Here is a 12,724-nt window from a genome sequence, read left to right as displayed (position 1 = left end):
TTGCAGAGACCCAGAGGATCTCACCACAGCCACACCCACCGCTACGGAAGGTGTCTGTATCCGAATCCAATGTCCTCCTGGATGAGGAAGTACTCACGGATACCAAAACCCAGGCTCTTCTTCTCACTGTGCTGGTAAGGGTGCCCTGTCCTGTTCCCTCCATCATCTGCGGTCGGAGGCACATGCGTGGGGGGAAGTGCAGCATGGGCAGAAATGAAAGAGATCAATAAAAATTCATTTTAAAAAGGAAGGGAAAGGAGTTTCCCACTTGCCACCATACCAGCACCAGAGGACTTCCTAGTCCCTGAGCTGGCTTTCGAAGGGCCCATCATGTGATGTAAACTCCAATTAATGATGGTTTGGGGGAAGGGGGTTTATGAACAGAAATTGGTTAGGATCCATGCTTTCTTCATTAGGGGGGCCAACTTCTGGAGGAAGCAAAGGAATATTCTCTAAATGTCATAGCTACTAGAAGTTTTTTAGATCCTGCTATTTCAGGCTAGTCTGTTCCACAGTGTAGAAACACCCCAGGGAGCCCCAAACCCAAAGTGAAAATGTAGATGTTGGATTCTTTTGCCCTTCTTGTCCCAACAGGCTACTCTGGTCAAGTACACGGCGGATGAGTTTGACCAGCGCATTCTCTATGAGTACTTAGCAGAGGCCAGTGTTGTCTTCCCAAAGGTTTTCCCAGTTGTGTAAGTATGTGGATTTGCTTCTTGCTTGGTTGGTTCCATTTTCCTGAGGTTAAATGCTACGTTAGGTTTTAAGAAATTACTACTGCCTCTACTGCTGCTGCTGGCATTGCTTCATTACCACCTGCCCCTTCTACTAACACTAGCCCACCCCCAACACACACACACACACACACACACCCCTACTACTACCACCATGACTACTACTGCCACTACCACCAGTCCCACTTTTGTAGTCTTGTTAGGAAAGGAGTCGACTGAGGGAATATGGAGATGATACTGAGTTTGTACAGGGCCTTCGTTCCTGGCTCCACCAAGAAGCAGGACTCAGGACTTCCCAACACCATTTACTTTTCATTTCAGTACCTACTCTGGGTTTCCTTTAATCACTGAGGGGGGGCTTGTCCATCTCCTAGGGCAGACTGTCAGGTGCCTGGAGACCAGTGTCACTGTGTTGTTCCAGTTGTCCGCTTACAAGAGCCGCCTCTCATTCCCCCAGATGTTCCTTGTGAATTTCAGGCCCTCCTGCCACAGTCTCCCCAGGCTTTACTTAAATGTAGATGTTCGGGGCGGCTAGGTGGCGCAGTGGATAAAGCACCGGCCCTGGATTCAGGAGTACCTGAGTTCAAATCCAGCCTCAGACACTTAACACTTACTAGCTGTGTGACCCTGGGCAAGTCACTTAACCCCAATTGCCTCACTTAAAAAAAAAAAAAAAACAATAAATAAATAAATAAATGTAGATGTTCAAGGGGAGCAGCACACAGTTCTGGGCACTCTCCTTCATGCCACTTATTTCATTCTATCAGGTTTATTTCTTTTTAAAAAATATTAGCTGTTTATATAGTCATATCTTATATACTGAGTGAGGGGAGCAACAGGTAGATAACCCTGTAATTTATATTTTATCTTATGAGGTCTTTTTAGCCTTTCCCAACAGATTTTCTTTTTCCTAATCGTGTTTACTTTGACTAGTATTAAGCATTTTTGGTTTTTTGCTTCCATTTTTGCTCATAAATCAGCTGAGAGAGGAAGGTGAGAGCTCAGAAAGTAGCTAAGTGGCAGCTCCGCTAGGATTTAAAATTAGGTAGATTTGAATGAGTGGATGTGATTTGTTAAGTGTTTACTATGTGCCCTGCACTGTACAGATCCTGGGGATACAGACAGCAAAGGCTTGACTATCCCTATTCTCCAGGAAAGACCTGGAGGCCCTGAGAGGGCTGCAGTGGTGAGGCGAGGCCCAGGAGACCTTGGCTTAGGTCAGGTGACCTGGAGGGCATGTGGGGAGGGAGGTTGCTGGGCTCTGGGGACTTCCATCTCATCCAAGAGGTGTGCACAGTCCAGTGGTCCCAGTGTAAAGTGGAAGGCATGGGGATGGTTCATGTTCAGCTGTTCCAGGTTTTCACTCATTTTCCTTTTAAAGAAAGGCTAGGTAGGGATGGTCTCTGTATTATTTTTCTAGCATTTGCTGTTGCTGTTGCTTGTTTAATCTCTCTAAGTGGTCTCTGGCCTCTGCTTTTTAGACATAATTTGTTGGACTCAAAGATAAATACCCTGCTGTCGTTATGCCAAGATCCAAATTTATTAAATCCAGTCCACGGGATTGTGCAGAGCGTGGTCTATCACGAAGAGGCCCCTCCACAGTACCAGACAGCATACCTACAGAGTGAGTCTGCATGGGCAGGTGGGGCTGGGGTGGCACAGAGGGGTCAGCATCCCCAGCCGGCTGGTCAGGTTTCTCTGCTCATAGCCACTGAAACCAAGTAATAACTTTCATGATTTCACATACAGATCTGGTTTTATGTTAGTAATGCATTTCAGAAAGCTTTGTTGTCTCATCAGAAGGAATTTCTAAAAATATGTAGCTAAGACATAGACCATCTACCTTTCATTTTTGTTTTTTCTATGACAGAAGAAATACTTGGTCCGCGCATTTGGCGCAAAAGTGAATAGCCTTTGTTCTGTTGCAGGTTTCGGTTTTAATGGTCTGTGGAGGTTTGCAGGACCATTTTCAAAGGTAAGAGTTGTGTTTTGTTGTTAATGCCAACACAAAATAGTTTGCAGATTGGAGTTGTACCCTGATTCTAGGAAGTTCACGATTATGAAAACATAGTTCTGACAGGAACGATTGGGTGGGCCCTTTATTAATATTCAAGAGACTTTTGGGGACTTCTTCCTAAGATGCCACCCTGTCTACATCACCTTTGTGCAGGTATCTGTTGTATAAAGCAAGAGAAGCCTGCAGAAACACTTTTACAAGGGACATTTCAGTCTTTTCTTATCTCTTCCATAATTGAGTTTGCCTGCTTTGAGTCAAGAAAAAAGCAGAATAAGTTATGTGCTTATCTCATTATTTTTTTAAATCCCTTTTTAGGCCCCTCCTGGGGATCCTCTCAGGACAAATACTCAGTTTATACATTAGTTTCCATTTGATGTATTGCATTAAACTTTTTAAATTTTTTATGTGTTAAAAATACATTTATTTATTAAAAAGTATTCTTTGATTGCTGTCTGTTCTAGCATTCAGCCAACTAGACTATAAATGGTGATTGAAGACAGGACTTTTTCTTTCATCTCTTTCCAACCTGCATAAAAATACTTGTCCTGACCTAGCCTGATGCAGCCCTTGGGTCCCCCAAGTGATCCCTCAGAATAGGCCATTAAAGGGGCTTCAACTCTGGGTCCAGTGATGACCATGCACTAGTGGGCTGCACCAAAGTTGAAGGCTCAGTGCTGGGTTGATTGACTGGTGGTCAAGTTATGGGCCTTTGGTACCTCTTGAAGACCTTCTTTGGACTCTGAGAAGGCTGACAGTCACCTTTGGGGGAGGGAACAGGCCTCAAGGGAGATTATACTTTTGAAAGCATTGAAGAAGGAAGGCCCTCACCTCTCAACATGGCTTTAGTGCTCTTGATATGATTGGTGGTCACTAAAGAAGTGCTCACTGACTGAGTGGATCCTTCCCCAGTTGTGAAGAGTTAGATTTTTAGCTTGTGAATTTAAAAAAAAAAACAACTTAGTTTATCCATGTGGGGACTTGCCCATGTAGAAACTTTTTCATTCTCTAGCTTCCTAGCTCATCTCTAACAGAGTCAGAAGGGCCCTACCAGAGAGGCCAGTCACACAGAGGCTGTGCCACATCTTCCCAGCTCTGAGGCCAGCTCTCCCATCATGACACATTCCTTCCTAGGAGTAGTTTGTGGTATTGTTTCATGATGTTTGCTGAAGGTCCAGTGACATAAGAACACAATTGTGAAAGTGTAGATTTCAGAATGCGAGTTGGAGAGAGAGGGTAGTTCTCTCTCATGGGCTGTGATCTGTGAAGAGTCAGAAACGGCCCCTCCTCGTTGTACGGCCGAGAAGCCCAATGCAGGCTTGTTCAAAAGGAAGCACGACAGAGAACAGGCGACCTCTGGCTTTAACGGCTGCTGGGACCACTTGCTTTTCTGGGAGCTTTCTTAGGGAGAGGAGAAAGACCACAGAGGGAAGAGGACGCTGTTCAGGGCAGCCGGGTGGGGAGGATCAAGGCCACCCACCTGCTTGACTCAGTGCTCTGCTGGGTTTGCCACACCAGAAAGATTGTTCTCAGAAGAGAAATGGCTGATGGGGAATTGCTATCCCTGCTAGCAGGAGAGCTGGTAAAGGCAGCACACACGTCAGCCCTTGGGGAAGTGTTTTTTAACTGGCCCATGTGGCCTAGAGCAGGGTTCTCAACCTGTTCCATGTTCCCTGGACCCCTTGGGCAGTAGTAGGCTGGCAAAGCCTCTCAGTGGGCCTCTTCTCAGAGCAGTGTTGTTACGTGCATCTGATAACATAGAATCACAGAGGAAATCAGTCGGGCTGAAATACACTTATCAGAATGTTTCTACAAAACAGGCTCACACCTCCCATATACATTGGATCCTAGGGTCTAATTAATGCTGTGACCTGGGACAGCGAATGGGAGAAGTGCCCCCGGACTGGGGAAGGACAAGAAAGAGTCTGGCGTTCAAAGAGGGAGTGGAGTGGGTCAAGTGCTAGACTAGGAGTCAGCAAGGCCTGGGTTCTAATCCCAACCTCCCTGAGCTAGACATGAATGGCTTTCAGCCCAAGAGTTTTCTTGAGGATGTTACCACCTTCACCCTCCCCTCTCCAGGTTGTGGTGAGGCCCCAGTGAGGCAGTGTCTGTCATGGGCCCCTCTCATGCGGGGCCTCTTCATGTTGTTGATGCCCCAGAGCCTGGCGTCCAGGCTGGACCCCTTCCTCAGAACTGTCTTTACAGACCTGCAGTAAATACCCAGGATAACCACTTATATTGAAACACTGGTATTAAAATCTCTTTTTAAAACCAGGTTCCCACTCCCTGGGTGCCAGGCTTGCTGGGCTTGCCTTGGCGCTGTCCTGGGCACTGTGCTCTTTCCCATTTTGGTCAGTGATCTCCAGGTGGCATATTTATTTATTTATCCAGTTTATTAGGAGGCATGGCTGGTGTCCCAGCCAACAGTAACAATTCAAGGTCTTGGCAGCCCAGGACATCAGGCTTGAGAGAATAATATGAAATTTGCTGGGGAAAGATAGAAAGTCTGAAGCTTTTATTTTAAAAATCCCCTTCCCAAATACAATCTGGGGAGGGGCAGTGTGGGGACTTCAGTGCTCTCTGTGCTGCCTGAAGCCAGCTTCAGAGGCCTGGCGCTCCCAATAAAAGAGATGACAAGGCCCCCTCCTGGGCCATTCTCCAGCCCCATCTGGAGGATCGTGTTTGGTCAGTGTGTGGATGCCACATACATCGTGGGATGGTCCCTAAAGACCGTGGAGGGCCTCCAGGTCATGTCCCATGATCTCTGGCTGAAGGACCTGGGGTGGAGATTTGGGAGAGGGGTATGCTGAGGAATCAGTGCAGAGACACCCCCCCACACCCCTCCCGGCCTCAGAACATTCCTCACATGAGTGTCTGCAGAGCTGCTTTGTGAATGAGCACCTTGGCTCGTTCTGCTCCATGCAGAATCGGACATTCACGGCAGGGAGGTAGGAGATCCTCCTCTGGCTCGACGACCCCGTGTAGAGGGCACAGAGAGAGAGCTCTGATGGGTCCTGGGAAATGGGGGTTATATGTGTCCCAAAGCTCTCTGTGCAAGACAGCCGAGTTAGGCTGTGTGCAGCAAATGTGAATGAATCTGTAGACTTCCTCCTTCTCCTTGCAGCAGACCCAGATCCCAGACTACGCCGAGCTCATCGTGAAGTTTCTCGATGCCTTGATTGACACATATCTGCCTGGAATTGATGAAGAAGCCAGTGAGGAGTGTCTCCTGACCCCCACCTCTCCCTACCCTCCTGCACTGCAGAGCCAACTTAGTATTACTGCTAATCTCAACCTTTCTAACTCCATGACCTCACTGGCAACTTCCCAGCATTCCCCAGGTGAGTCAAGGGGCTATTTAAAGAAATTTAAATAACAATGTTCAGAACATTTTAGGTCCTTCTTTGATTTCTGTTTGTGGCAGACTCACCTAGACATTATAGCTGATTTAAACTATAGTTTACTGTTTGTAAATGTAGCCTTCACCACCAAGGTGAGGTGAAGAGGTGAAGTTCCGTGTGTTCTCAGGATGCCAATGGGTTTGTCTGGTCATGAGCTAGCCCCAGCAGGGATAGAGCAACCTATAAGTGAACAGAGCTACTGCTGTCCTTAGGACAGTTGTGATGCAGCCAAGTGGTCAGGGTTTTAGAAGAAGAGGCTCAGTTCAACAAACATTTATATGTTAAGCCCCAACTGTATGCCAAGGAATTGTGTGGTTTGGGTAAGAGTTTAGTCCCTTGTAGAAGGCCATGGTACCTCGCTTATTGTGATGCAAAATAGTGCCAAAATGCATTAAAAATGTGCAAAATCGAGTGCTTTGGAGGCATTCACTTTGGTAAGAGGTCATCATCAGTCTGGGGACTTCAGGGAAGATCAAGACTGGAAAAGCAGGTCAGTGGTTCTGTATTTGAGAACATGGCCAGGGGTCTGGTTAGGCAGGAGCTCAGCATACACTGGGGCCCAGGTGAGTCTAAGTACGAAATGAGGCTGGAAAGGCCAGCTGGAGCAGATGGGGAAAGGCCTGGTGGAGGGGCTTCTGTCACCATAGGTGCCTTAACAGAGCGTGACACGATCAGCTCAGGACTCCAGAGACAAAGTACAGGGCTGTGCTTCCTTGTCCTTTGGTCACTTAGGGCCATGAAGTCATTAACACAGATATCTTTGATTCATTCTACACTTTGGGCCACTCTTGAGGGTGGGGAGGAGCTCCTGATTTTCGAGCTGGGTTTCTCAGTCTCAGTGCCTACAAAACCACTGAATTGGACTGGGAGAAGCTCCGTGGATGGAGGGAAACTGACAGAGAGACAGTGGCAGCACCAGCTGGACCAGGGTTCAAGGCCTGCTCCTGATACATACCGGCTGGCAGCCCTGCACAAGGCACTGGGCTTCTCATGAAAAACAAGGGCTGAAATAATGAGAAATAATTCTAGCCAGTCACAGCGAAGAGACTCTCATGGATCATGGAGAGTGAAACAAGAGTGAACAACTGAACAAAACAAACTGGACGGAATCCAGCCCAATACGTAATTTGTCTAGCTTCTCGAGAATGGAATCAAGGCCTATTGGGATTCCCATACTTGTTCTGCATCTAGCAGAGTTAGAGGAGGTAACAGGATAGTTGGCTTTCCCATGTCGCCTTTCTGCCTGATTTGTGAACTGCTTAACAACCTCATTCCTTTCGTCCTGGTGGATCATTCCCGTTTATCCTTCCATAAGCCACCCCCGGGTGCTCTGCACCTTGTCTCTGCCCCTTCTGGGCGGGTTTCCCCACATCTCGTTAAACACTTGTCCCTTACCTTCACTGGGGTAAAGACACAAGACCTAACATTGCAATTAAAGGAACAGGTCAGAGAGAGGATTGTTCCCCAGAGACATATGGCCCTGGGGTGGACTGGGGGACTCTGCTGCATCATCTCCCCTCCACCCCCAGCAAAGCAAATAGCAGACTTGGTATCCTGTCATTTTGAAGACTGTCCGGAAGTGTTCTTGTAGGCAGGACCAAGCTTCTCTAGGGTCAGAGCGTGTCGGTTTGTCTGTGGTTGTTGTCTGCAAAAGTTTCTCTTGCTCCAGGCTTAGCCTTGTAGAGCAAACTGGGGTAGGGGGAACCTTAAACACAGGGACTTGGCCCCCATGCACTGACGTGGAGCCTCGGCAGATGGAACTGCTTATGTCAGGAGAGGCAAATGCCAGCCCTCCCCCACCACACACACCCCACACCCCTCATTGCCACCATGCCTCCTCTTACCATATACTGGTCATGGATTGTGTCCTCCCCAGCCTTCAAATTCTAGACTGAGAGAGATCATGGAGGCAGTGATGTGTCAGTAAACATTTAACAGCCAGTGTGGTTAAAAAGAAAAAATGCACGCACACTTTGCTGTTTAATCTGCATTCTTCATTTTCTTAAGTCTAGGTAATTAACAGAACAAGAAATCAAGCCCTGATGAGCATAAATGCTCACACTGAACAGTTCATGATTGGCTCTTCACAAGCTGGTTCAAGCTGCCTCCATCACAGCCCTGCTTGGAGGTACAACCATGAGGTCAGATTTTCCTCCTTGCATTAAGCTCTCTAAGGAGACTCACTGCTAGTTAGTGGCAGAATCAGGGTTGCCACCTTGGTTTCTGTACTCTATTACATGCCAAGTGCCTGTCATCCTAAACTCCATGACCTTTCTAAGATCTTATCTAAGGTCCTTATCCTTTTCCTCTGTAGAACTTCCTGTTTATTGCCTTCAGTAACTTACATCTAAAAGACAGGCGTCTACCACCAATTAGAAAACCAAGAGAGTGTGCCTTTTCTGTGACTTCTACCTGGTCTATTGGTGGTTTATTTTTACCATGTCTTCTCTTCTGTGGGACTATTTCAGTGACAAACTAGCAGAAAACTGATACATCGTGCTTTTGTTAAATCTTCTTGGTTGTTGAGGCTAATCAAGGGACTTTAAAACCTTTTTCATATACTAAGAACCCTAATGACAGTTAAACAGTCTTAAGAGTGGAAGTGTAAGAAAAAAAAAAGAGTGGAAGTGTAGACATAATACACTGTTTTGATTATTGGTGCTCATTAGCTTTTTGGACGTCAACCATGGCATTGATTAGTCTTACTCTCCAGCCTTCATTTTAAAATTCCATGTGGTTGTGTTCCCTGCATATTCAAGATCATATCAAAAAACAAAAGAGAAGCCCATCATATACCTGGCCACTTCTTAACCAAATAGGGGGTTTTACAAAAGACAGAACAGATTGTCTTGATCACATGAAGCCTTTGCATGAAAAAAGCAAAAGCATCTAGAAGGAAAGCAGTCAGATGGTTTGGGAAAAGCTTGTACCAGATACTTCTGGCGAGTCTAGTAGTCAGACTCACAGAAATCAGTGCCCAGAGACCATTCGCCAGTAGATGAGAGGTCAAAGGATGAACAGAGTTCTCCAAAAAGTTGCATAATGTGAACACCCACTTGAGAGAGCTTCCCAAGTCACTGATAGGAGAGCAGTGAAATTCAGACCAACTTCAGATTTCATCTCACACCAAACAAATGAATAGAAATGGCAGAAGTGGAGAATGGTCATCATTGGGGGGTGGGGAGGAGGTTGTGTAAAAATGAATGCACATTGTCGTTAGTGGCACAGTAACAGGTCTGGTCGAGCAGGAGAGCAGTCTGGAGTTAGGCCTGCAGAGTGACCCAGATTCCACTGGCAGGGATAAACCCAAGGCAGTCAATGCAAAAAGAAAAGCCAAAGATGTAGAGTCAAACTAGAAGACCTATTAATCAGGAATCGACTCAACAAATTGAATTTAATGGAATTTGCTACAACAATGAAAATGTTAAATACAGAGAAGCAAGGAAAGATTTACATGGACTACAGACTGATGAAAAGTAAATGAATTGATTGAAGTAAAAAGAGCCAAGAAAACAATGTACACAATGAATACAGTCACTCAGCATGCATTTATTAAGCATCTACTGTATACTGAGAAATGAGATCATATTTGTAAAGTGCTTAGCACAGGGCCTGGCATGTAGTAGGTACTATGTGAATGTCAGCTATTTATTATTATTGCTGCTGCCACTGGCACTGTTAGTGAAGACAAGTGGAAAGAAACAAACTCTACTCCTAGTGAGCATCCCCCATCAGTCTGATAAAGAAAGAAAGCAAGTAGATAAAGAGCTCTGTGCAATGTAAATCTGGTGTGAATAAATGCAAATATGTACAAGTCAGTTGGTGTCAGCTGGGAGGAGGGACACTTGGGGGTAGGCAGGTCAGTCCGAAAAGGCTTCTTGTAGAGGATGTTGTTCGAGGCCCTCTGAGGGGAGAGAGGCTGTGCATTCCAGGCACAGCCAGTGCAAAAGTATGGAGGTGGGAGACAGGCTTGTGTAGCCAACAGAGAGAAGGCCAGTTTGACTGGATCAGGTGAGTGTGGGAGGTGGATCGATGTCTCATTGAGGGGGGGGCGGGGTAGGTTTTATGGAGTTCTACAGGCTAAACAGAGGAGTTCACAGTTGAGCCTTGAGGTTCCCAGAAGCCCCTGGTTGAGAAAAGGAGTCACCGGGTCACATCTTGTTGTCTGTTCTGTTTACGTTGGGTTATTTGTTTCAACCCCTGGTTTGGCTGTACAAGAGTCTTGGTTCCCAGTGTGTAGTAGCAGTATCCCGTGCAGTTTCCCAGGGAGAGGCTGGGGTTCTTCAGTGGGTGTCCCTTCTGTAGGCCCTGGGGCCACTGCTGGCCACAAGCCTTCCTTGACTTCAGCTCCGTGTTGCTCTGTGTCTGTAGAACTGCTTGATAAGGATGCAAGACTGGCAATGCCAATGAAGTGTCCCCTAAGTCCCCACCATGGGCTGAATTCAGGACAGCGTTAGAGAAGGAGCTTTCTCTTTCTACAGATGAGGAGGTGGGCAGGCCAGGCCAAGTGGCAGGACCACTGTTGTTGCAGCTTTTCCATTTCAGCTTCAACATGCCCCGGCATCCCACCATCACTTTTATTCCCAAAGCCCCTGCTCCTCTCCTCTGGCCCTCCATTCCTCACCTGCCAAGCCCTGAGCCCTGGCAGACATTGGTTCCTGCAACATCAGCCCTCTCTCCAACGGACTTTGAAAGCAGCAAATGCTGACTCGGCACAATGGAGGTCTTTGGTGCCAGCTTCTTCTTCTCATCCAGGCCTGTGGCCACATCCCAGAGCTGAGTGCTGAGACTGCAGAACCAGCTCCTCAATTGGCCTTTCTTGAGGCCCGCTCTATTCTTTGGCAGTTAGATGAGAAATCCTGCACCTCCCTGCCGTGCATCATCCAAAGCAGCCTTTGCAAGTAGCACGAGCTCCCTTTGTTGGCTCACAATAGGGAGGGTCTTTGCAAGTGCAGTCAGAGTCAGAAAGCACAGCCAAGAGGATCCATCACATTTCATTCGTGAGTTATTCATGAGTTCACTGGAGGTGGGGGAGAGGTACAGATGGATGAACTCCATCCACCCTTTTGGGACTGGATCTGCAATGGAATTGATGGAAGGGACTCTTCTGGGAGAAGGCTGCCCCTGCTAATGCACATTGGCCGCACTTTATAACCCTAGATATTTTACCTGGGGCACCTTATCCAAGGTCAAGTAGTCACAAGTCATCTTAAGGCTATGAGACAGCGTGGAGTTCTTGATCCACACCACAATATTGCCCATTAAGCATAGCCATGGCTCAGATACATTGGCTGGCCCTGGGGGGTTGGTGCCTTTGCTACTATATAAGCATCCTTTGAGTTTTTTTGGCGTGCCAAGGCACTGTGCTAACCACTAGGGTTTACAAAGACAACATGGGAAAACAAACTCTGCCCTCAAATGCCTTAGATCCCCCTGTTTTTTCTTCTTTTTTTCCTGGCTCAGTGAAGCCCAGAGTAGTTTCCCTTCACTGCCTGACTTGGAGGAAAAAGGGGGGAGGCATGACGATGCCCCTGGATGCTTCCTGCCCAGTGGCGCTCTTAAAGGAGGGCGGTGTGCTTTCGGACTGTTCTCTTGGTGAAAAGCAGTGATCTGATAATAAAGATGAGGCAGGTGAAGGCATGTCATTGGAAGATTAATAAGTGACCAATGCAGGCATGTGAATTCTGAAGAGGAGAAGCCATAAGGAAATGGGACAGCCATCCTTAGGTATTCAAAGGGTCAGCATGAGGGGAGGGGTCAGAACCAGGAGCAGTGGGGGAAGTGAAAGAGAGACTGATCTAGGCCTTGATGTCAGATGGGGGAACATTTCCTCATGCTTGGAACTATGTGAAACCTTAGAAATAGGGGGATTCCCCACCCTGGGGCCTGTCAGGTGAGTCTGGAAGAACTGCTTGTCCACCGATGTGGGAGGACTTGGTCCCCCCGGGGCTGAAGTAAGGCTGCCCCTGGGGTTAATTCTCCTGGAGTTAAGGGCTCACAGAAAGAAACCAGAGTCTCCCCACCTTGTTCAGACTTTGGATTTTACCAGAGGGACTGGTGTTCTTCTCACACTGTAACCATCTTTTGTTTGTAGCCCACATGTTCTTGTTAAAATTTGGTTCCAGAAAAATGCAGTTTGGTCTTTGAGGCTGATGTTTGGTCTGTTGCTTCCTCTGAGAATTTCCTGCTTAAAATGGCCGCATTTTGTTGGGAAGAGCAGAGAGCTCAGGGATGTTGTAGGGCAGGTTTCTGGGAGAGAACATTTAATGACAAGGAAGCCAAGCACGGTGCATGCTTAGAATTCCTGAAGACTAAGAGACACTTAAAGAGCAGGAGGCTGAGTGCTTGTTGGAATCTTTGTTTTAAGAACTCTATTTGCTTTCTGTTGGCATTGCCCTATCAGAGTAGAGATCCTCCACGGGGAGCAAGCTTCCCTGCCCTTCCTGTGCTGGCTCAGGCCACAGAGGTCCGACGGGCCAGCCAGTGGTGCCGTCTCTGCGGGGCTGGTACACGCAGAAGCTTCTGGAGTCATCAGTGCTCTGAGAATGCCCTAATCTTCACTCCCCTCAAAAAGA

At 47.2% G+C, this 12,724-nt stretch overlaps 1 protein-coding gene across 17 annotated transcripts in view; it reads left to right on the top strand.

Moving 5' to 3' along the window:
- Positions 1–12,724, top strand: part of NF1 (neurofibromin 1) — a 248,796-nt gene that overhangs the window by 225,366 nt on the left and 10,706 nt on the right. For 16 of the 17 annotated variants that reach the window (XM_044004328.1, XM_044004337.1, XM_044004334.1 and 13 more), the window contains 5 exons: positions 7–134; positions 595–695; positions 2,216–2,358; positions 2,663–2,709; positions 5,873–6,089. In XM_044004328.1, coding sequence (XP_043860263.1) covers positions 7–134; positions 595–695; positions 2,216–2,358; positions 2,663–2,709; positions 5,873–6,089 — 636 coding nt within the window. The remainder of the gene's footprint in view (positions 1–6; positions 135–594; positions 696–2,215; positions 2,359–2,662; positions 2,710–5,872; positions 6,090–12,724) is intronic. The other variant, XM_044004324.1, reaches the window with a different exon arrangement.

Source organism: Dromiciops gliroides, chromosome 4 (genome assembly GCF_019393635.1).
Source record: "Dromiciops gliroides isolate mDroGli1 chromosome 4, mDroGli1.pri, whole genome shotgun sequence".
Lineage (NCBI taxonomy): Eukaryota > Metazoa > Chordata > Mammalia > Microbiotheria > Microbiotheriidae > Dromiciops > Dromiciops gliroides.
Note: the sequence above shows the minus strand (reverse complement) of the source record. Positions and strands in the feature narration are given on the sequence as shown.